At 38.3% G+C, this 24,105-nt stretch overlaps 1 protein-coding gene across 2 annotated transcripts in view; it reads right to left on the reverse strand.

Annotated features, from left to right (window-relative positions):
• Window positions 1-24,105, reverse strand: part of atrnl1b (attractin-like 1b) — a 93,977-nt gene that overhangs the window by 12,188 nt on the left and 57,684 nt on the right. Inside the window, exons 25-26 of one of the 2 annotated variants that reach the window (XM_047376964.1) lie at window positions 19,920-19,981; window positions 14,057-14,135 (exon numbers count right to left, since the gene is read on the reverse strand). In XM_047376964.1, the coding sequence (XP_047232920.1) occupies window positions 14,057-14,135; window positions 19,920-19,981 (141 nt within the window). Of the gene's footprint in view, window positions 1-14,056; window positions 14,136-18,060; window positions 19,131-19,919; window positions 19,982-24,105 lie in introns of those variants that run through there. The other variant, XM_047376965.1, reaches the window with a different exon arrangement.

The following is a 24,105-nucleotide window of genomic DNA, read 5'->3' on the forward strand; positions in this document are numbered from 1 at the left end:
CCAATCAATATTGTACAACAGCTAGCGCCACACTATCATCAGCAGGGCACTGTCTGATCAATATCTAAACAGGCACCAAGGACATCACTGACTGGTATTGGATTTGAGATGAGCTTAAGTGTGGTGCATTAAGATTTAATTGCATTTCAGATCACTAAAGCCCTTCAGTTGTTTTTTCATGCTGGGTCTCATTACTGGCACTTCTTTTAGAATGAACACAAGCAAACAATTTTAAAGATACATGTGACGTGTAAAAACAGCAAAAAACTAGAGCTCAACTTTAGTTTTTTCCAAAACAAAACTAAAAACAGGTATCCTTTTTAGCATATTTTCAAATGCTATCACATTGTATTCAAATTGGACCTCATCCGACATCTTAAAAACCCTGTTTGGGCGCTTAGAAGATGTGTTCATCACCTAAAGGGGTTTATCATTTCTAAAAGGCTCAAAGAGTTTTAAAGCTTTTGAAAATACCCATTGGTTCCCTGGGTAAAATTTGGTGGATAAGATACAGATAAGATATTGTCTTTTGCTTAAACAATGGGAAAATGTAAAAAAAAAAATTGTAAAAATAAATCTAATTCGAGGCATTGTTATATTAAGATTGATGGTATTTAAATCTCACTTTTATCATATAGCAACATTTCAGACAATTATGTTTTTCATTTGAAACAAGTTTTGTTTGACAACTGAATCAATAAATAAACATACTGTATATGTGAACTTAAACAGTTACATTAGATGCGGACTTGCTTATGTTGTCGTACTCGTACTCGTCGTCTTCTGCTTTATCCGGGACCGGGTCGTGGGGGCAGCAGACTCAGCAGAGACACCCAGACATCCCTCTCCCCAGACACCTCCTCCAGCTCCTCCGGGGGGAGCCCAAGGCCTTACCAGGCCAGCCGAGAGACATAGTCCCTCCAGCGTGTCCTGGGCCGTCCCCTGAGCCTCCTCCCGGTGGGACGTGCCTGGAACACCTCCCGAGGAAGGCGTCGAGGAGGCATCCGGTATAGATGCCCGAGCCACCTCAACTGGCTCCTCTCGATGTGGAGGAGCAGCGGCTCTACTCCGAGCCCCTCCCGGATGGCCGAGCTCCTCACCCTATCTCTAAGGGAGTGCCCGGCCACCCTACGGAGGAAGCTCATTTCAGCCGCTTGTATCCGGGATCTCGATCTTTCAGTCATGACCCAAAGTTCATGGCCACAGGTGAGGGTAGGAAAGTAGACCGACCGGTAAATCGAGAGCTTCGCTTCTCGGCTCAGCTCTCTCTTCACCACAACAGACAGGCACAGCGTCCCCATTACTGTGGCAGCCGCACCGATCCGTCTGTCGATCTCCCACTCCATTCTTCCCTCACTCGTGAACAAGACCCCAAGATACTTAAACTCCTCCACTTGAGGCAGGAACTCCCCTCCAACCTGAAGAGAACAAGCCACCCTTTTCCGGTCGAGTACCATGGCCTCGGACTTGGAGGAGCTGATCCTCATCCCAGCTGCTTCACTCTCGGCTGTGAACCGCCCCAGCGCATGCTGTAGGTCTTGGCTAGAGGGGTCCAGCAGGACCACGTCATCTGCAAAAAGAAGAGACAAAATCCACTGGTCCCCAAACCAGACCCCCTCCGTCCCTTGGCTGCGTCTAGAAATCCCGTCCATAAAACTTATGAACAGGACCGGTGACAAAGGGCAGCCCTGCTGGAGTCCAACATGCAGCGGGAACAGGTCCGACTTGGTGCCGGCAATGCGGACCAAACTCCTGCTCCGCTTGTACAGAGACCGGATGGCCCCTAATAAGGGGCCCCCGATTCCATACTCCTGGAGCACCCCACACAGGGCATCACGAGGGACACAGTCAAATGCCTTCTCCAGGTCCACAAAACACATGTGGACCGGTTGGCCAAACTCCCATGAACCCTCGAGTACCCTGTAGAGGGTATAGAGCTGGTCCAGTGTTCCATGGCCGGGACGAAAACCACACTACTCCTCCTGAAGCCGAGGTTCGAGTATCGGCCGGACTCTCCTCTCCAATACCCTGGCGTAGGCCTTAACAGGGAGGCTGAGGAGTGTGATCCCCCTGTAGTTGGAACACATCCTCTGGTCACCCTTCTTATGAAGGGGGACCACCACCCCAGTCTGCCAGTCCAGAGGCACTGTCCCCGACTGCCACGCAATGTTGAAGAGGCGTATCAACCATGACAGCCCCACAACATCCAGAGATTTGAGGTACTCAGGACGGATCTCATCCACCCCCGAAGCCCTGCCACCACAGAGCTTTTTAACCACCTCGGTGACTTCAGCCTGGGTGATGAAAGAGTCCAACCCAGAGTCCCCAGCCTTTGTTTCCACCAGGGAATACGTGATGGCAGGATTGAGGAGATCCTCGAAGTACTCCTTCCACCGCCCGATAATGCTCTCAGTCGAGGTCAGCAGCCTCCCACCCCCACTGTAAACAGTGTTGGCAAAGCACTGCTTCCCCCTCCTGAGGCGCCGGACGGTGTGCCAGAATCGCTTCGAGGCCAACCGGTAGTCCTTCTTCATGGCCTCATCGAACTCCTCCCAGGCCCGAGCCTGCCAGTCCAGGCTGTGGCAAGGCTCCTAAACCAGAGCTAACAGTGTCGCTAACATTAGCTCTGGTGTCTGTCTGTAATTCTGGTGAATTAAGTTGATTCCATAGGCTTAAAAGTTAAATGAAATGAAATATCAAAATATTGATATCCCATCAATATCATTCAGTGAAACACTTCCACAAAACATTCCTGAGACCCATTTATCTGACCTAAAACCTAAATAACTTGTTTTTAACATTTTTGTCAATAACTGCCGTTGTAGCTCAGAATGCAGATGAACCAGGGACGCTGTTACTTTCCAATTGTTTATTAGTAAAAAAGGAAGAAGCCACCTTTTTGAATACGAAGAAATGCAGGAAGACTTTGTGGGAGTAAATAATATTCAACCATACCAGTGTGAACCTGAACAGACAGCTGGATCTCTGGAATCAAGTGAAAACTCTTCAGATTCAGATTCTGATGACGACAAGGACTGTCATGGCCGACAAGACAATGCGCCCAACGACCAAGTTGGGAACAATTTTTCTTGCACAATGTGTGAATCTAGTGCGATAATCGGAAGTTTCTATTCTGGTCACTTTAAGAGCAATTCTAGCATTTTTCATAGATCAGCATACAGACAATTAGCAAGTGGCCGCTAACAGAAATATTTATAAATATCTGCATATTGAGGTGCAGGGGTTCTTTGTTTATTTATATATTGCATTCATAATACATTACACACATGATGCCGTTCAGACAGTATGTGTGTGTCGGTAGCTTCCTCATAATTACTACTGCTCAAAACATCCCATCTGTTTTCCTTGCGGCTGGAAAACAAATTTTAGGAGCATTACCACCACCTACTGGGCTGGAGTGTGTGCATCAGTGTGGGCCAGAAATAAAGAAACCTAGAGGGGCGTGATTAAGCATGGCACTTTTTTTGAAACATTGTTTTTTTTTTGTAAATAATTACAATTAAAGTAAAGTAAATTAAAGTTCCTGCCCTAGAAGGAAAAGATGTATATAAAGATATTTTTAAGCCTAAATTAAGTTGAAAAAGTCCTATTTAAAACATTTTTCTGGGCTAAATAAAGAAAAGGACAGACTGACCTGAAAAGAGTAGGGTTACTATCTGGAAAATATTGAAAATATGATACAGTGAATATGTCAATGTTGTCATTAAATACTTAATTGGAAAGGTTAATTTAGGTTTACTCATTTCAACCCTTAGGTGTATCTACCAAATGATAAATTCTGCTGTGGAGTTCTGGCTTGCAAAGTTTTTTTGTTTTTTTTAAAAGAGTTTCCTACAATTTTCAGCATAAATAATGAATTATCTTAAAAAAAGTATGCCTTTTTTGGTTCTGAGTTGTCTTCTAGTCCCATTCCTGTTCACCATATTCTCCTTGAAGTTGAAACGACCCTGGCAATTCTTGTTTCTGGACATCCAACCTCTAAAACTCAGAGCATAATTTACTATTCATTAGTCTAGTTATTAATTAGCAGACGTTATTAGAGGTCCATAGAGGTTGACATGGAAAAATGTGAAAAAGTGACAATTTAAATCAGTGTCTAGGTGTTTATCAAGGACAAATGGTGAAAAGACAAAGTCAGGCTAATATAACAAGACTTTTTGTATTACCATTCTCCTTAGACAGTTTAAGTTTTTTGTGGTTTTACAATAAAATAAAGATTAGTAGTGAAGCGATTCACCTCAAAAACATTTTATTATTCCCAAAGGAAAATTAAACAATTAATTAAAATGTCCAAATGACAACAAAACTATCACAGATTTAAATCTTTCTTGTGTGTTAAATGTTTTTTGAACCCAGCCAGCTTCTTTAGCAATGACTTTGGCTTTGGACAACTATCAGTGCACTTTCCCTGTAATTGTGCAGGTCTGTAACATAACATTTTTAAAGTAAAATACTATTTATTGGTCCTCTGCAATAAAAAAAATTTAAGAAAGGCTGAATTTTGGATGTTATTAGCAATAGTCATCAAAAAAATTCTTCGAGTGACACATCTATTAGTGTTCCGCCTTCTGTCCCTGAAATAATCTACTTTTAAATTATATTCAGGTTATTAAGATGCACCTGTATCTGCGAAATGTTCAGTCTTTACCCACTGCAATGTCCATTTAAATCTTATCGGAGACCCTACTCAGTGGTGTGTTGACTTACTGGTAGACAGGCAATGACTGGAAAGTGGCGCTGCTTTGTTCAATATGAAAACCTTCCCTCAGGGAAACAGTGTTGGAAGGAAAAAAAAAAAACAACAACAACAGCACCCACATGAAATTGACATTGATCACCTGATTGATTTTTCCTTTTTTAAACTTTATCTCTGATGCCCAATGTTAAATTGTTGTACATCTCTGCCATTAAACATCAAACCGACAATACAAAACCGATAGATTTGAGCTGCTGGGTCATAATGGGTCAAAATGAGAAATGTTGCCCTTTTCGAAAAAGATAAACGCAGGACGGGGGGCCCGGCGAGGTTGTTCCAAAACAAGAAAACAGCTCAAGGCTTATTATGGTTTTCAGCACAAAAAGCTTCAAATCCAACAACATTCATCCTAAATGTCAGATAGCTGTAATGTTATTTATCATGTTGCAGAATTCGTTTTAAAGCAGCAAAGCACAAGATGGGAGCAAGAGCAAAGTCTAACACCTGCCATCCAAATTGTGCCAAGAAGGCAACCATTAAAAACGGCCAACACAATACCTGAGAGGCTCTAGAAATGAATGCTAAGTTAATGACAAAAGGCAAGGCTGAACTCTGTAAAACCAATTAACGCTTTGCAATGACAGACTGATTTTGTCTTGAGTACAAGCTGGAGCCATTCACAGTTTTGATAAGGGTGTGCATACAGCACATTGCTATGCAACTTGATTAATTTGGCAAGTGAGGGCATGAATTATCTGTCGAGTGAATACAACATTTTGTTCCCCTCATTGGATTGTAAGAAAGGGTGGGTGTCATCCCGCCTCTGAGCGCATTTCACACCGATTCAGGTCACTCTTTTCCTTTCAAATATCACCGGTTATACCCACAGGGTGGTTCCAGTCAAACAATACATCAGAATCAGAATCATTGTCAAGTTCGTACATACAAACAAGGAATTTGACTCTGGTACACTTTGCTCTCTGGTTTTTGTTTTTTGCATTAAAGAGTATACATATATACAATATACAAATATACACATATATAAATAAAAAGGTGCATTTGCATTTTGCATACATACACATGTAATCAAATACACCAAAACTACAAGTTTTGCATTGGTTTCCTGATAGCAAATTCTTCCAAGATAATTTAGACCCTGAATGTGGCCGCTTGTTGGACAGTCTCAACACGTACTGTGATTAATAGACTTTAGATAACCAGATGGAGATATCTAGTAGTGTCCTGCCACATCTTCCAAAGCTGATATGATACTGGTAAGGCTAAAGTGTTGTGTGTGGGCTAAGATATCAAATACAAGGGCAGAATATTAATAAACTTGCCCAATTTCAATGTAAAGTGAAGGGGTAAAGATAACAATTTTTTTTTCTAGGGCAACTTCTGAATGCCCCAACAAGAAGAACTAGAAGAGACCAAATTTAACCCTTAAAAAGGCTTAAGAGTAAGATCATCTTATTTGGGTCCTGATTGTACTCTTCCTAAACCGACTGACAGACTTTCAAGCCTGACCTAAAACAATAAAGAGCAAACACATTTGGGCTTTAAGTCTAAGCCAATGATTACAAAAAATGGCCTGGACCTGGAGATTTAGGAGTTAGGAGCTTAGACTGGTTGTTTATAGCTTTAAACAGTGTTGTGAAAAAATATTAGCCCACTTACAGATTTATTCAGCTGTTTGCCTCTTTTTGTTTTACACAGTTAAGACCAAAATTATTCATTCCCCTGACAGACTTGGATTTACTGTAATCTTTTCATTTGACCAACCTGGTATGCAAGAATAGAACCACTTAAGACCTACACCAGAGATCCCAACCCAGATGTAAGGACACATAACAAGCAGAACTGGAGATTTAATGGACTGCAGGTATCCAAAATATTCAAGATGGGGGATAGACAACATGGTGCCGGTTTGCCATTTCAATTCTGGCTTTGAAATTCTCATGTGGTTCAGCTAGATATCAAAGCATTCTGTAAAATGTGTTGTTTTACTTAAGAGGGTCGGATAGCGTTGGTGAACAGCTCACATAAAGTTTTTTGCTTTTTTCTTATGTTATTTTATCCTATTTTTGACTCGCAATAGAATTATCATTGTTAAATCATGTGGTTATAACAGTTTTCATAAATTAAAAAAAATAAACCTTCTGAAATAGTCACTCCTAATTTTGACCACAGTGGTACTAGTGTATTACATACCACTTGGACTTAAAGACACCACAATACAGCCATGCCACAGAAATCCAGTCAACAATGAGTCTAAGAAAAAACAACAGGTCTTCAGTGAAGAGAAGAGAAGCAGAAAGACACAGCAATTCTGAAAGTCATGCATTTGTAATAATGCTCCACTTTGATAGGACTTGATTGAGTAAATAATAAACCTTTTTAAAATGCCAACAACACATCACCAGCGAGCACCATGGTTGATTTTAAAATGTCTGAGAGAGAGGAGCTGCATTAGATAAAACCATGTTTGTGTGTGTAACATCTTTACGGTTCTCTCTCGTGAAATGTCAGCACACCCTCCCTTCTGTTTCCCCCACAGGTAGCTTCAAAGAGGTCAGCCTTTGTCCTCCTATGTGGCATTTAAAGCCGTTGTCTCGTCCTCCCTTGGTCCCTACTTAAAATCAAAGTCCCATCACTTAACTTCAACCAAAATTATTCAAATTAACCGGTACACCTCCGTTATCGTGTCCCTTTAAACCCAGACAAAAAAAGAAAGGCCTTATCTAATTAATGTTGTTGTGTGAAGAATAACCATCTCTTTGAGATAAAACATAACTCAAGGAATCACTTTGTGGATTCCATAAACCCTTCAGAATTGTTCTTTATTTACAGCCAATTCTTAGAATTAGAAAAGATAGCTTGGTTAATAAAGATCTTCATCTTAAATATGTTTCAAACTATTTAAATCAAACACAATAACCAATAACAAACACTATTTGCAACAGAAAGCCAAGTTTAATTAGTGGCCGAGGCGTTTCTGAAAGCCTCATTAAAACTCATTCATTCCACGTCCTCACATGAGATGAAGGCTCAAATGGCCCCCGGATGAAACCTTTTCGTCCCTCATTCCAGTAAGCCCCATAAGTGCACAGACACATTGCAGAAGAATCACAGAACCATTTAGTTTCCATGTCTAACAAGAATGACAGGGCTCATTTTAAACTACACAGGACTAAAGTCTATCTAAGCCCAAAAGAGTGAGAGCATTATCTACATGTCTGGGTTAGCATGAAAACGCTGCACTCATTTCACTGTCAGCAAATAAACTTCTGCAAGATGGCCTATTCAGAACTAAAACCTTTTAAGATTGACTGTTTATTAAATAGACCCTAAAGGGTTCTGTAATGACTTCTACAATTGATTTGACTGATTCTTGAATTATGGAAGAGTGGGTTTAAATACTGCAACATGTGAGGTAGTTTAAAGTCCATTTGCAAAGCTAACGTACACCAGCAGTGGTGAAGGGCACCCTCTAGGCTTCCATAGCTTTCAGGAAAAGGTTACCAACACGCAGCTACTGAATACAATGCCTTTTTTTAAAGTAGGCCAACTGAAAATGCCACAGCAGAGCTGTAGAAAGCTGTGTGTCTTAGTAAAGTGTTAATATTAATACAGTTATGCCCACAATTATTCATATCACTGGCACATTTAGATGCAAAGTAATCTTTTAATTTTACCAACCTGTTTCTTCTGATTGGAAGTCACATTAATGTTTTGTAGTTGCCCAGCCTTCCGACTTTAATCTGGTAAAGAATCTGTGTGGGACTAACGAATAGGGTGATGGAAAGGAGGCTTTCCAATCTTAAAAACTTGGAACGCATCACCAAACATAGATTTTAAAAATACCAGTGGAAAAAATTGAAAGGATATAAATAACTGCTGAGAAGGCTATACAAAGTTTTGACATGCCATTTTAAAATAATTTATGAAAAGAAAACTAAAAAAAACACATTTCACAATTTTTGCAAAACATTTATATGTTTTATTATCCTAATAAATATCTGGGTCTCAATTCCCATCAGCAGCAAACATATTAGTTAAATGAAAATACTTGTTACAAGTTCTTGATTAACAGTTCATATCTTTGTTGACCTGTAAGAGCTTCACCAAAGGAACCACAAAAGCTCATAGCAAGGTGCACGGCGTTCAATCCATGAACGGAGGCTACAGACCTTGATGCAGCTGTCACAGGTTCAAGTCCCGGCCCATTGATCTTTGCTGCATGTCTTCCCCTCTCTCTCTCGCTCTCCACCCCATTTCCTGTCAGCCAACTTCCAGGAATGATTCAGATTTCATTGTAACCCTCTGGATATTATGGCTTGGCAGAAATATGATAAAAACAACACCAAGACTTGCCAAGCATCTATTTTTAGGAAAACGTTTTTATTTTTCAAGATTAATTTTTGCTTCAAGTCTTTCAGATGCCTTTAAAGTAGAGCAACCCACATCTTTTTGGCATTTGTTTGGCACTGACTGAAATTCAGAATACATTTTCTAAACCATCTAACCTTCTTCTATACCCATTTAATCCTTGCTGATCTCCAGAAGGTTAATTGGTAAGAGCCGAGGCACACCCTGGAAAAGTTGCGAATCCATTCCTTCAAAATTTCACTATTATTGGTTTTCACAAGGTAAAGACAATTTTCATGCACTGTATAGCAACTATTTGCATATATTATTATATGTATCATATAATGACATAAAGATAGATAAGAATCAACTGAGGTTTTTAACCTTTGGATACGTACTTCTGAATTTAAAGAAAGTTTAAAATTGTCTCTCTTTACTACTCTGGCTTTTAGGAAATAGAAATTAATTTGGTCATCTAAAATGACCTAAACAGGAAACAGAGTCTCATTTAAAGTCAGACAGTGACCGAAAATTGTATTATATGTAAATATATGTTTTAGACTAAAAAATTATTTCATATTTCAACAGTAAATTATTTAGTATGATCAGAATAGAATAAAAGCTGGAAAGATAAACAGAGGTTTTCAAAGTAAACAAATAAGGCTTTTCTTTGCATTGAAGCATAAAACTAATGTAAAAAATAACAATAAAAAACAGGAGTTATAGTCGGTTTAGTCCTGATTTAACAAGTTCCAGAGTGACGAGTCCACCTGGGTAAAGAAAAGCTCCAGGTGAAGTGATAAAAGTTTTTCTATCAATGGATCTTTCTCTTCCCTCACTGGAAGATGAAAATGCCACAATTGGTCCTAAATTGTGAAAGCCGAGTTCAGGGCCCATGAGATAATTTCCACACATGGATTATTACCAACAAAATCCAGAATTTAATCAATTTTATAATCCTTTGTTACTGTAAAGAACTCCTACTTTACTGTAATAATACAACCATTATGGCCCAACAAAAAGGAGCACAATGAAAAGTACTGGGAATCAACTAAAATATTAGTGTTTGACATTTTCAGTGACCCAATAAAGTAGTTTTTCTTTGCTCAACTAAAAAAGCAGATAATAGAATAGGCCAAAGTAGACCAAAAAGTGAGCAGAGTTGTAAAAAAAAAAAAAAAAAACATCTGCTGGCATTCATTTTTATTGGTTTTAATTTTTTGGATAGACATGAGTCAGAAACAGCGCAGCAATCATTTTTGCTTATTTTCATAAATCAATTAGGGGATATGAAATTCTGATCCCCTGATTATCAATGTCATTCCCAAAGTGGAAATGAATTGTGAGAGCTTCATTAACAGACTATGGGTCATGCAGTAAAATTCATATAATATCCAACAGCACCCAGGAGAATAGCAGACTGACTCCAAAGAGATGGAAATTGCAGTCAGTCCAGAAGCTGGAATATTTTAGATTATGAGCAGAAAGGTGAATTAGCATTTCTCTTCTCCTTCATTTAATACACAGAGTTTTCTGACCTACTTCTATAATTTCCTCTGCCAATCTTTCACCGCTTTTCATCCAAATCTCTTTCATTCGACCACTAAATATTAATCATTAATATTTCGTCTCCTTTTTCATCACAACTATCTGCTTCGTTCCTCTTCCTTTCCACTGAATGCAAACCCACACTTTGCTTGAATAATCATATCCACTTTCAACTAAATTGTTATTTGACAAGATAACTGATCCAATAGTAGAACACAAGACTTTACTGACAAATCAATAAAGCCTTTTTTAAGAGTGGTCTAGGCCTTATAAAGAGAAGCCCAGATAATGATATATAAGGCCTTGATATGCCTTTATTATCCTTATATCTTTGTTTTTGGAGCCATTCCCTTTGATCCAATGAAAAATGAAAAGTGTTAGGTCATTGCGTTTGCCTGAAAAAAAACATCCAATCTGTGAAGAACATCATGCTGTGGAGGTGGTTTGCTTAGGAGCTTGTAGTCTTCAAAAAATGTATGGCACCATAAGAAAAGAACATCATCTGGAAGCAATAGCTTAAAGGGGACTTATTATGCAAAATTCTATTTTTGATCTTTTTTATACTTGAATTTGGGTCTCTAATGCTTCTACAAACAGTCTAAACGCTAAAAAACCCAATTAATTAGATTTTTGGCAATAAATGAAAGTTTCATTTTCTCTAGAAAACGAGCGCTTTTAAAAGCTATGAAATTCTGACGTCACAATTACACTGGCACCTAGCAACGCTACCCGAGTCCCTCCACTGACTACCAACTGTAGCGGAGCTCCACCCGCTTGATTTTCGGTAGAGGATCGCGTCTCGGCTGGTTTTACCTTACACGCGCTTTACAATGGCTACCCTCAAAGGCAGATGTTCTGTTGTTGGCTGCAAAGACCCACATGTATCCACGCACATTCTCTCGCTGTCGGATAACATAGATTCGTGGCTTCATTTTATTTTTAAGGGCAATGTTCCAGTCACATTGCTGAAGACTAGTTAGCGCAAATCACTTTACCATGGACTGCTTTAAGAACTCACATCAGAACATGTCAGGATTTGCAGAAAGACTCAGACTGAAGAAAAATCCAGTCCCTACTGTTTGTGGCAAATCTCCAGATGGCAGAAATGTAACTACTTATTTTTGTGTCTTATAAGTTTCGTAATGCGGTTTGGCTTGAACGTGCTTGTCTTGTAGCATTTAGCAAAAGCTAACTAGCCCAAGAACTCGCAACTAACAGCCTGTAAATACCAACAGCAATAACATTATTTCCAATAAAAGCGCATGTACTGTTGGAAACCTATTACATAGTATCACATGGAAAAAAGGGTTTTTAAATATACAGTACAGACCAAAGGTTTGGACACCTTCTCATTCAAAGAGTTTTCTTTATTTTCATGACTATGAATATTGTAGCTTCACACTGAAGGCATCAAAACTATGAATTAACACATGTGGAATTATATACTGAACAAAAAAGTGTGAAACAACTGAAAATATGTCTTATATTCTAGGTTCTTCAAAGTAGCCACATTTTGCTTTGATTACTGCTCCACACACTCTTGGCATTCTGTTGATGAGCTTCAAGAGGTAGTCATCTGAAATGGTTTTCCAACAGTCTTGAATGAGTTCCCAGAGATGTTTAGCACTTGTTGGCCCTTTTGCCTTCACTCTGCAGTCCAGCTCAACCCAAACCATCTCAATTGGGTTCAGGTCCGGTGACTGTGGAGGCCTGGTCATCTGGCGCAGCACCCCATCACTCTCCTTCTTGGTCAAATAGCCCTTACACAGCCTGGAGGTGTGTTTGGGGTCATTGTCCTGTTGAAAAATAAATGATGGTCCAACTAAACGCAAACCGGATAGAATAGCATGCCACTGCAAGATGCTGTGGTAGCCATGCTGGTTCAGTATGCCTTCAATTTTGAATAAATTCCCAACAGTGTCACCAGCAAAGCACCCCCACGCCATCACACCTCCTCCTCCATGCTTCATGGTGGGAACCAGGCATCCGTTCACCTCTTCTGCACCGCACAAAGACACGGTGGTTGGAACCAAAGATCTCAAACTTGGACTCATCAGACCAAAGCACAGCTTTTCACTGGTCTAATGTCCATTCCTTGTGTTCTTTAGCCCAAACAAGTCTGTTCTGCTTGTTGCCTGTCCTCAGCAGTGGTTTCCTAGCAGCTATTTTAGCATGAAGGCCTGATTCACACAGTCTCCTCTTAACAGTTGTTCTAGAGATGTGTCTGCTGCTAGAACTCTGTGTGGCATTGACCTATTCTCTAAACTGAGCTGCTGTTAACCTGCGATTTCTGAGGCTGGTGACTCGGATGAACTTATCGTCCGCAGCAGAAGTGACTCTTGGTCTTCCTTTCCTGGGGTGGGCCTCATGTGAGCCAGTTTCTTTGTAGCGCTTGATGGTTTTTGCGACTGCACTTGGGGACACTTTCAATGTTTTCCCAATTGTTCGAACTGACTGACCTTCATTTCTTAAAGTAATGATGGCCACTTGTTTTTCTTTACTGAGCTGCTTTTTTCTTGCCATAATACAAATTCTAACAGTCTATTCAGTAGGACTATCAGCTGTGTACTGTATCCACCTCCTGCACAACACAACTGATGGTCCTAACCCCATTTATAAGGCTTGAAACCCCACTTATTAAACCTGACAGGGCACACCTGTGAAGTGAAAACCATTTCAGGTGACTACTTCTTGAAGCTCATCTACAGAATGCCAAGAGTGTGTGGAGCAGTAATCAAAGCAAAAGGTGGCTACTTTGAAGAACCTAGAATATAAGACATATTTTCAGTTGTTTCACACTTTTTTGTTCAGTATATAATTCCACATGTGTTAATTCATAGTTTTGGGGGGGGGGCTGCCAGATTCAGCTAATTTGCATAAAAGTGACAGAGCCCTAAAGCAGCTCATTCTGAAAGGAGCTCAAAATAGGTGGAACTCAAGAGGTAAAATCTCATGAATGAATGAATGATTTTATGTGAAAAATTTAATTAACATGTTCTGTAAAGCCCGTAGACCTATTCCAAATGTTTAAAAGGAACTATAATAGGTCACCTTTAAGATAACAGTCACGTATCTAAAGCTTAGGCACAAATGTATCTTCTGAATAGATATTGAGCCTAAGCACACCACCAAATTTATTACCAACTGGCTTTCAGAACAAAACAATCAAAAAGTAAAAGTGTAATCATACTACCGAATATAAGAAACATACTGTATATTAACTTTCTAAATTTGAAGAAACTTAAATATAAATGGCCAAAACTGCCAAACAGGCTTTATAAGCTGAGCTGGAAAAATGTCAGATGATATTTATATTCAAACTACGTGAAATGAAATTGGACACCATTTGCAGATTTGCATTCACTTCCATAAAAGTACCTGAAAGGTGATAAGTCAGTTCTGCTTTACACGTCATGAACTTACTTCTCTGCGTCGTGATGCCCAGCAGGTCTGTTTGATCTTCCACACCACTGCTGCCACCAGGAGCAGAGACAGAAAGCAACTGTGATTAAAGATAAGAACAAGCAAGATTATTATGGAATAAAAATGTCTTATTTTGGTTATTTAGCAATTTTTTTACAAGAGAAAGTAGATTCACATTGAGGCAGACTTTAGATATTAAAGATTTGTTTTTGTATTCAACTTCTAGCCTCAGAAGATTTATTTAGCAAACAATTGTAATGTGGTGAAATGCACAATGATGTCAGAAAGCAAGATAATGCAAACTTAAATCTGTAAAATAGACAGGCGAGATGATTTGAGAAGGCAGAACTTTAATGTCTCCTCAGACTGAATTATTTTGGCTGATTACTTCGATTAATAACCCAACACTACGATCATTAGTTAAAGGAAAGTCAGCAAGATCCAAGCTTGTTCAGGAGGGAAAAATTGAGATTCCACTGCATTATCCTGTTGACATGTACTGTAAAAATAATTGTACAATAAAGAGACAGTGTTTAAGAGCCGGACAAATCGTGAAGTTTGAGATTTGACAATAAATAAAGAAGTTTTTTGTCAAAAGACATTTTTTAAGAATTTCCCTGGCTTTTAATGCCCTGTCCTTTCTGGTGTGGTCTGAAGGAATGTACAACAATAGGTTTCTGTCCTCAAACACGTGGTTCCTTTATTATACAATAAAGGAATCTCCCACCCCTACTGCTGGCTGAAAGAAAGCAACTACACTTTTTTCCTTGTTTACAAGGATGACAAAGTGGATTTGTTGGAAATATTCCCAGGCAAGCAGCTCTTCTAGTTATCCAGCTGACATCAGCTTGTTATGTCTGTGATACATTATCAAGAGAAGAAAGCAAAATGTTCTAATGTTTAGCACTATACGCTGATTTTCTTCAAAACTAACACTAAATTTAGTGAGTTTATTTCGGATTTTTGCTTAAGTCTGTGTATGAACATTAAAATAAAAATAAAAATCCATTAAGGTCATCTGAGTTGAGAATCTGAAACTAGCCCACACTTTTACACCAAAAAATAGATTTTTCCCAAATCATCCCCGATTTAAAAGAGGACATGAAATTGTTCATGTCCAGAAACCAAGTCAAATGGCTGTGATCCGAGTGCTGGTCTTAATAGACATGCCCACTGGTATAATGAGCAAACATCTCACAGGAGGCAGACAACCATCTCCGATAAAATGGGCCAATTTGTTTGACATGTAAACTTCAGATTGCAACGTTCTAGATGTGTTTGATCAGATGTTTGAACGAGGAGATAGCAGTGAAGATTACCAAACAGGGAGAAGGTTGTGGCTGAAGTGCCTGAAAAAAATTATGCTGAGAAAGCTTAAATCAAAACAAACAAATCTGCTGCCTTAAAGGCGGCTTAACTGATAAAAACACAAAAGGATTCATAAAATCAGAAATCAGAAATAGAAAAAAATATGTTCCTGAGCTTTGGTGACCGAGTATCTGAATCATATTGAATAATTTTAGAGGAAACAAAGATTAAATATGTATTTTGTGCATGCATGCATCTTTAAATCCTTTCGTTAAAAACACAACTTGATCTCATAGTAGAAAAAACCAATGAAAACATTAGAAAAGTTGTGATGTCCATTCTTCGCTCTTTATCTCTCTTTCAAGGAGCTCTAAAAAACCCTGAGGGGTGATTTGACATTTTGTCATCAGGCTGATTATGTTTCCTGCAGGTTCAAGTCTCCTCAAATCTGCCCCCACATACACAGACACACTCCATGTCACACAAAAAAACAGCTCATTAGTGAGTCAGTGCTTTTCTGTTTTGTTATTTTTTCTTGGGTTTATGGGTCAGTGAGAACTGGACAACGCAGATACAGACAAAGGCTAAATGGAATTAATATGACCTGGCGACCAAATGGGAAAAACACAAACAGTTCGCTGCATCCTTGTGGAAAATAATGCATAAAATTAAGCAGGCAAAAATGAAACAGGTTGAGGACTTCGCCTTACAGTGAAAGATTGTTGCATGACAATACTGAGTGAATAACCCAACTTATGGATAGAAAACACTTCATCTTTTAAAAATGAGCAGTGCTGTTTTTACTAAACAGGAAAATATTAGTTGAAATCATTTTTTTTTAAATGCACAAAAAGGAAAACACGAGCGTTCTGCGCAAGGAGTGGGCCATGCTGCATTTGCCGAGTTTCATCTGAAGCTTCAAAAAGCTGCAGATTACATCAAACCGAGTACAGAGAAATATTTTTACATCGGAATAAAAATTATTAAGCTATTGACAGATGTTAATTGCAATGTAGCTAACATATACAAGCGGATATATTAACTAAAGCTAATATATTCACACACATTCAGTGTGTGAATGTGTGTGTGTGTTCTTGTACTTGCTGCTGAGTGAGAACCATTTTTCGTATTTTTATCGCAAAGTGAGGACATTTTGACAAAGTGAGGACATTTTCCTGGTCCTCACTTTTTCAAATTCCGTTCTTGGGACAGGGGTTAGGTTTAGGACTAGGGTATGAATTGAGTTATTGTTAGGGTTAGGGTGAGTTATTAACTGGTTAGGGTTAGTGTTAGGGTCAGGGTTAGGCACTAAAAATCAAGGAAAATGAATGGAAGTCAATGGAAGTAACCGAAAAGTCCTCATAAAGATAGTAAAACACGGATGTGTGTGTGAATGGATGAATGACTGATTTTAGTGTAAAGCGCTTTGGGGTCTCTGGGGAATTGATAAAGCGCTATACAAGTGCAGGCCATTACTTAATTAAACCTCCAAGGTTTGTGGAGATTTTTTTGTGTTTGAATTTTATTTTGCTTCACTACATATGTGTTGATACAATTGGTAAACAATTGAGTCAGATTGTGTGTTTAGTTGAGTGATTATTACTTTTTTGTTTTTTTCTCCAAGTCTTTCATATATTTAAGCCAAATAACATCATCTTTGGCATTCTTTGTGCCATTTAAAATGTGTTGAATGAATGTCATGAATACAATGAATTTATCTCTGTAATTTGAGTTTTATTTCAATTTTTATTACGACCCACTTCACATGAATTCACTTCACATTTTAATGTTTTATCACTAAAATGTTAAAGGATATATTCACATACTGCATTTAAGTAATGGAAAATCATTTTAGTAATATTGAATGTTGATTTGGTGGAGCAACTGCTTTATTGAGACATTTTGTATTTTGGTCCAAATGACTTTGGAAGAGAGCTGAAGCTTGGGCATCATTGGACCTTCAAATCAACCAAATAACCCGAGCAAACCACCAAGTCCAACAAGACTTAGATTCGAAGATCTGATGGAAGACAGAGTTGAGACAATATTATTAAACTGGAGGCATTTGACCATGAGGAGCGGGCTGAGATTCTTCAGATACGCTGTCAGAAGCTAGTCTGACTATGAATCTCACTTGCAGCAGGTCATAACAACAAATGGGTGCTCCAGTGCTAAAGATGCTCATCATGAAGGGGTTGAATAATTATGAGACTGAATTATGTAATAATTTGGAGAAGACACTAAAACACTTTATTAGTTGTCTTAAGTTGAGTTTAAATGTTCTTACTGGATTTATATTTTGATGATGCTTCTCATAATTTTCAGTTAAAGTAAGCATTTTAGCGCTGAAGCTTAATCAATCTAAATCCTGAGAAGATTGCAGAAGATCACAGAAATCTTCTTTCTTCCCCTTTTCAACAGCCAAGGATTCATCCCTCAGACTGATTTTGATACATTATGAGATCAAGTTTTGAACAATAATATAAGTAAACAGCTTAATACTGCAAAGCTTAGTAGTTGAAAAAGTTGGAACTACATCATAAAGTCGATACACAACTATCATGTGTTTTTGAAGTGGAGCTGGTTTATTATTCCTTATAGTTTTCTGTGTAGACGACATAAGCAGTTGTCCTTCTCAGATTTCCCTTTAAAGGATATCTGATTTGGGCCATTCATACCGTAATATGATCAGCTGGAGGCACAAGCTAACTGACTGTGTGACAGCTTTCCTGGGAACACATCATGGACCGGGCACTGATGGACAGGTCCCTTAGGCAAAGCCGGTCTATTATGCCTTCTGTGATGCCTGCACATAGAAGTTAGGAAAACCGGAACTGCACGGCTTTCAAAGCAGATGAACACATGTGGAGAAACTATACAGGGCTGGTGTCATCAATGATTATAACAAGCTGCAAACCAACTCAAATGTAGAACAGAACAGAAATAGCCTTAATTTTCCCTCAGTGGGGGAAATTTAGGTTTATCAGCAGCAAAGTGGAAGAATGCATATTTACACAAAGGTGAAAACAGAAAAAACTGAAAATAATAAGAGACTGTACAGTAAGAGCAAATTTACAGCAATAAAAACCAGACTGTACAGTTATTAAAAATATATGCTACGACATTGGAAAGTACAGGTATGCAGGCTTCAGATGTAATTTTCACAGTATGCACCAATATGTGATTAAAAGCATAAATGTGGAAATCATAAACACATCATCTTTATGCACTCAGACATTAATGTGCTTTTAAAACAGCTCGACTGACTCATTAGAAACATTTTAACGATGAAAGACTTCCGTCACCAGCTCTGAGCAGGAAAAAAAAAATGATTAAGGGCCGTCATATCTTGATCACCCACGCTTTCTCTTCAGATGCCACTTACAGAGAATTATGGACCTTCTTCAAGTGTTACTGGTAGTTAATTTGCCACTTTAAAAAAAGGAAAATTGCGTATACTTTGTTACAACACAGGCCCAGGTAAAGAAGGGGTGGTTAATAATAATTCTTAACTGATTAAGGGGATTTAATGTGTAGCTTGTATAAAAAATAATGTGTGAAAGAAAGGCCGCTTCTATGCAGTTTATTTCTAAGCAACAAGAGTTTTTAGATTCTTTTAAAGTACTTTCTGAAGTTCCTCCTCAGCTTTTCTGTGGACGTCTGCTGCATTTTCAGTGATTTCGTGTAAAAAAGGCTGTTAGTTTCTGTTAAAAAGACATCTAAACTAAAATGATCAGGGGTGATGTTGACTGTACACAGAGCAAGCCTGAAACACAAAACGCACTTCTTTACAATCGAAGAAGAACCATACCAACAATCTTAGACATGCTACTGGTTCTTCATTTCTTCATTTCTAAAACTCTTCAGTGTAAGTGGTCTAAACATGAGGACAGCTGTCAAGAAGTTAATGCTTTGGTTTAAATCTTCATCAATATTTAAGGGGATGCTCAGGTTACAACAGTGGTTGATGTCCCAACTGTTTTTCTTGTAGCCATGTAGATCAACACAAATGTGTCTTACTCCATGTAATACCAATACCATGTTGTCTGGTCTTTCCCAGGTTGAAAAATGGCCAGCTCTAAAATGTAGCTCTCACAATAAAAAGATTCTGGACATTAAACAATTTAAAAATGTAAAGTAGTGAATGCTTTAATTACCTTTATTTCACAGGAATTGTTAGGAGAGACAATAAACGTGGTGCCAGTGGTTTAGTGAAAACAATCTCCTAGGATTGTTTTCCACCCACTAAATAACGTATTCAAAGTTAAGACTTAATTGAGATTACAAAAAATATTTTGAGGCTTTTTACAAATTCACTAGGGATGCCATTACTTGTGGACAGTGCTGTATGAGATATAATGTATTAAACAGTGTAGAGTGAAGGAATATCCTTCAAAAACTGCTTAAAGCTATTTAAAAAGACATAAGACAGGATTCTTGAGAAAGTTCAGACTTTATATAAAAAGGAAAGGTGGTCATACTAAACTGTAATGGTAACATGTTCTATATCCATTAAATTTATACCCTTCATAGCAAAGACCAACAGCACACTTACCTGAAAAATGTCACAAAGAACTGGACAAGGTCCATAATACTGTTGTGTTGGGAAAAGGCAATCTATTGGAGAAAAAAGAAGACAAATGAGTTATTTCTGGGTAGCAATCTAGAATATTTATTATTGTTGATATGCTCTGAGTGAAACTGTGACATTGTGAGGAGGTTAATATGGCACGCCATACACAGGTCAAGTCAGCACTGAGAACCAAGTAGGCCTGCTAAAGGTCACTGATACACTTGAAGACTTATTAAAACCCACATCCAAAAAGAAAAAAAAGGTCCGATGTAACATTGTGGATAAAGACGAGAGCAAGGTAGAGCTTTCTGGCAGGAGAAGCCAAAATTCATTTGATCAACTGGATGAATGCGGTGTGAGAGAATAGCCTGACCTGCAGCTAACCTACTGCATTCAAGCTCAACAATAATCAGACCAGGATGGGCTTGTAAACTGACATGTTTTAGACATTTGCAATTTAACATTGTTTTCCCACAGTTATAATTAATTACAGCTGAAAGAAAGAAAGAAAGAAACAAACAAAGAAACAAAGAAAGACCTGAAAGAAAGACCTGGACGTCTACACAAGACAATGGTGAATGGTCGCAGAATAATTTTCATGGGGGAGAGAAACCCCTTCACAACAGCCAACCAAGTGAAAGACATTCTGCAGGAGGTAGGCGTATCAATATCCAAGTCTAACATGAAGAGAAAATTGCATGAAAGTAAATAACAGAGGGTTCACTGCAAGGTGCAAGGCACTCATAAGGCTCAAGAACAGAAGCGCTAGATTGGACTACACTTGGATTGGTGGCAATTCATAATACACATGGACAATGACCCAAAACATACAGCCAAAACAACCCAGGAGTTCATTAAAGCAAAGACGTGGACTATTCTTGAAAGGTCAAGTCACTAAACTTCAGACAGATAAACAGTAACTGAAAGCTGCTGCAGTAAAGGCCTAGCAGAGATTTAAAAAGTATGTCCATGAGTTTAAGACTTTAGGCTGTCATTGCCAGCAACCAAGTGTTACAAAATGACTTTTTATATTCAGTTATTTATTTGTCCAATTACATTTGAGCCCCTGAAAGGAAGAGATTTTGTTAAAACATTTTTATGCAATCTTTTTGTTCAATCCACTGATTTATAACTGGAGGTCTGCATGTCAACTGCATCTGAGGTGTTTCATTTAAAATTGACTGTGGTGATGTACAGAACCAAAATGAGAAAAAAGTTGGCTCTGTCTAAATATTTATGGATCTAACTGTACACTCAAAGAGGGTAGCTTCAGCTCTCTCATCTTCTAGCAGACGACCTTACTGGTGTTTTAGATCGAAACATAGCCATGTAAGAATCCCTTTACTGAGAGTCCTCGTATAAATCCAAAAGAGAATCTGCGGCAGAAAAGTGAAAATTGGTGTTCACTGACCTTCTCCAAGTCATCTGGCTGACCTTGGATTTTTATTGCTAAGAAGAATGGTTTCAGTCTCTAGATGTGCCGAGCTGCCAGAGAAGACCCCCACAACACTAGCAGCGGGTTCGACAAAGTGTTGATTTTTAATCTATTTCACTTTTATTTATGCAGGTTCTCTCATTAAGATCCAAGATCTCATTTACAAGAGAGACTTGAAGTCATATTTCTAGGTCACAATTATACACTGCTTTGTTTTGGTGTATTACTTAAAATCCCAATAAAATTAATTAAAGTTACTGGTTGTAACATGACAAAATACACAAGTTAATTCTTCTGCACTGTAGATTAAAATCAACAAACCAGTGCAACAGCAAAGGGAAGACAAACTGAAAAAAGTAATACTGAATTTTCTTTACTTTATCAAATGTTTATGAAGACATATTTAATATTACAGGGCAGAAAGTAGCAACGGTCAAATTAATTTTAAAGCGTCTAAACAGTTATTCTCTGATTTTAAAAAGGACAAAAGACTTTACACAATGCAAATAATCTAAAACATGAAGCAACGGGCAATTAGGGAAATTTAAAAGAGAAACAAATACTCGGGATAAAGCTAGTTTGGACTGGACACAAATGAGAACATAATAAAGACATATCTATAGATAATATGTTGATAAGAATCCAAATTTATATGAAACACTTGTTATTTTAAAAAGAATGCATGCCGCCTATTGGTGATTTGTGTATTGTTGCCTGAAAGGCAACACGGCCAGTGAATAATGAGTCAGAAATATGGTTCATCTTCATTAAAGGATAGATTACAGACAGCCCTGGCAGCTAAATCATATATGATAGGCCACATCATGGTGACAAGTCATTATCTACTACAGATGCTTTGCAGCTATTCTACCCTGAAAGCATTTAGAACCACAAAAACAATGTCATCTGCAGCTGTATTGAGCCTCTGATTGGCAACATGTAGAGCTGGGTAATGGAGCACGATTTCTGCTTTTAGAAGTGGACCATTTGCGTCACATTTGTTGCTCTGAATGGTGATTTTAAAAGTGGATGGTACAAAATGGCTAAAAGGAAAAATAGAGGTTACCACAACTTGTTTAAACAGAAACTATTCACCAGCATCCGATAATGGCATTACTAGTTTATGTTTTCCATAAAAATGAGCCATTGAAAAGCGACAGACAACTAAATATTCACGTTTTTAGAATTAATAGTGAAGGAGAAGGGCGCTTATTTAGATTAAGAATCTTTATTGTACTAAACTCTTCTTGAGCAACTCCATTACCTTCTTAAACTTCAGTCACCTTTGACTTTTCTCTACATTATTAAAAAGAAAATGAGAACCGGTGACCTGAAAACCAATGTTCACTGACACATGGTAACATGAAAAGTACAAATGATTGGCTGGCTTTTTAACAAGTGGGACATTTCGGTTTTGTGCTTATAAAACTTGCCTCTTACATGGCATGAACTCAAAGCAATAAATGTAGGGTTCATTTAATTCAATTTGTTCATCTCAGCCAATCGATTGTACAATTTAAAATCATTCCTTTTTTGGAGAACTAGACTAATAATGCGTAAAGCACATGGCTCCTACATATTTTTCATGGAAATATTCAAGACTCAAGTTTTCATAAATCTGAGCTTTTTGGAATTGTTTTTAAGTTTTAACTACAAAATCTTTTAATAAATTTAGGGCAGATACTTGAGCAGTTGTCAGGCTTTGGATATAAAACCTACAAAAACCAGAGGGAGGGAGGGAGGAAGGACAGTGGAACATGGAATAACGTTTGGAAATCCAAATATTTTTCCACACTATTTCTCATAGCTTATTTTGTGAGCTAGCACCTCGCTCCCTCACCTTAAAAACAAAGACAAGTTCCCTCTCAGATTCTGCCTCAGATCAACCAGGTCTCCACTCTCGGCCCAGCATCACAAGGCCCACCCAGGAAAGAGGCCTCATCCTGTAATAGAAGCTATTTGCTTTTATGGCGTGGGCTCAGTCCATAATAAGTAAGTGACTGTCGGTCAGGAAATGTAATAGAAAACTATTACTGGGCCACCTCCAGAGATGGACAATCCCCTAAGATGTTATTACCTCAAGATGGTCCACTCATCTACCATGCGATGCAGTGCGACAGGATATAAAAATCAATATGTGAGTGGGCTAATTAACAAAACGGGTACTGTGTGCTATTATTAGTAATCACTACTTCTATCTCAAACTATCATATTTCTTAGTAAAAGCCTTCCTATCTTGCCTAAACAAACACTGTTAGTAATAGTAGAAGGGTTTCTTAAACATTGATTGATAACCTGCTGTAATTCAGGTTCATGAAATTATTTGTTGCTTTTTGTGTTAGTCTACCAATGTAAATTGAGTTAAATTATTATTATTATTTTTTTTTAAAGATATGTTTTCGGCACTAGTGGCCTTTATTTTGTATTTTTCCTTTGACAGTAGGCAGACAGGAAAGAGGGGTAAAGAGAGGGGGAGACATTCGGCAAATGTCGCCAGGTCCGGGACTCGAACCCGGGACAGCCGCTTCGAGGACTATAGCCTCTGCACATGGTCGCGCGCTTTCGCCCATACACCATCAGCAAAACACAAAGGTGGATGACTACAGTTAAACATTATGTTTGATAATTCACTAGATATCTGCTTGGAGGAGCTGCTGCAACTCTTGGATAAAGTGATTCTTCTTATGTAACCTGCCTGCTTTAGGTCCTGCAACATTTCTATTGAATGAAGTC

This window comes from Girardinichthys multiradiatus, chromosome 10 (genome assembly GCF_021462225.1).
Source record: "Girardinichthys multiradiatus isolate DD_20200921_A chromosome 10, DD_fGirMul_XY1, whole genome shotgun sequence".
NCBI classification, from domain to species: domain Eukaryota; kingdom Metazoa; phylum Chordata; class Actinopteri; order Cyprinodontiformes; family Goodeidae; genus Girardinichthys; species Girardinichthys multiradiatus.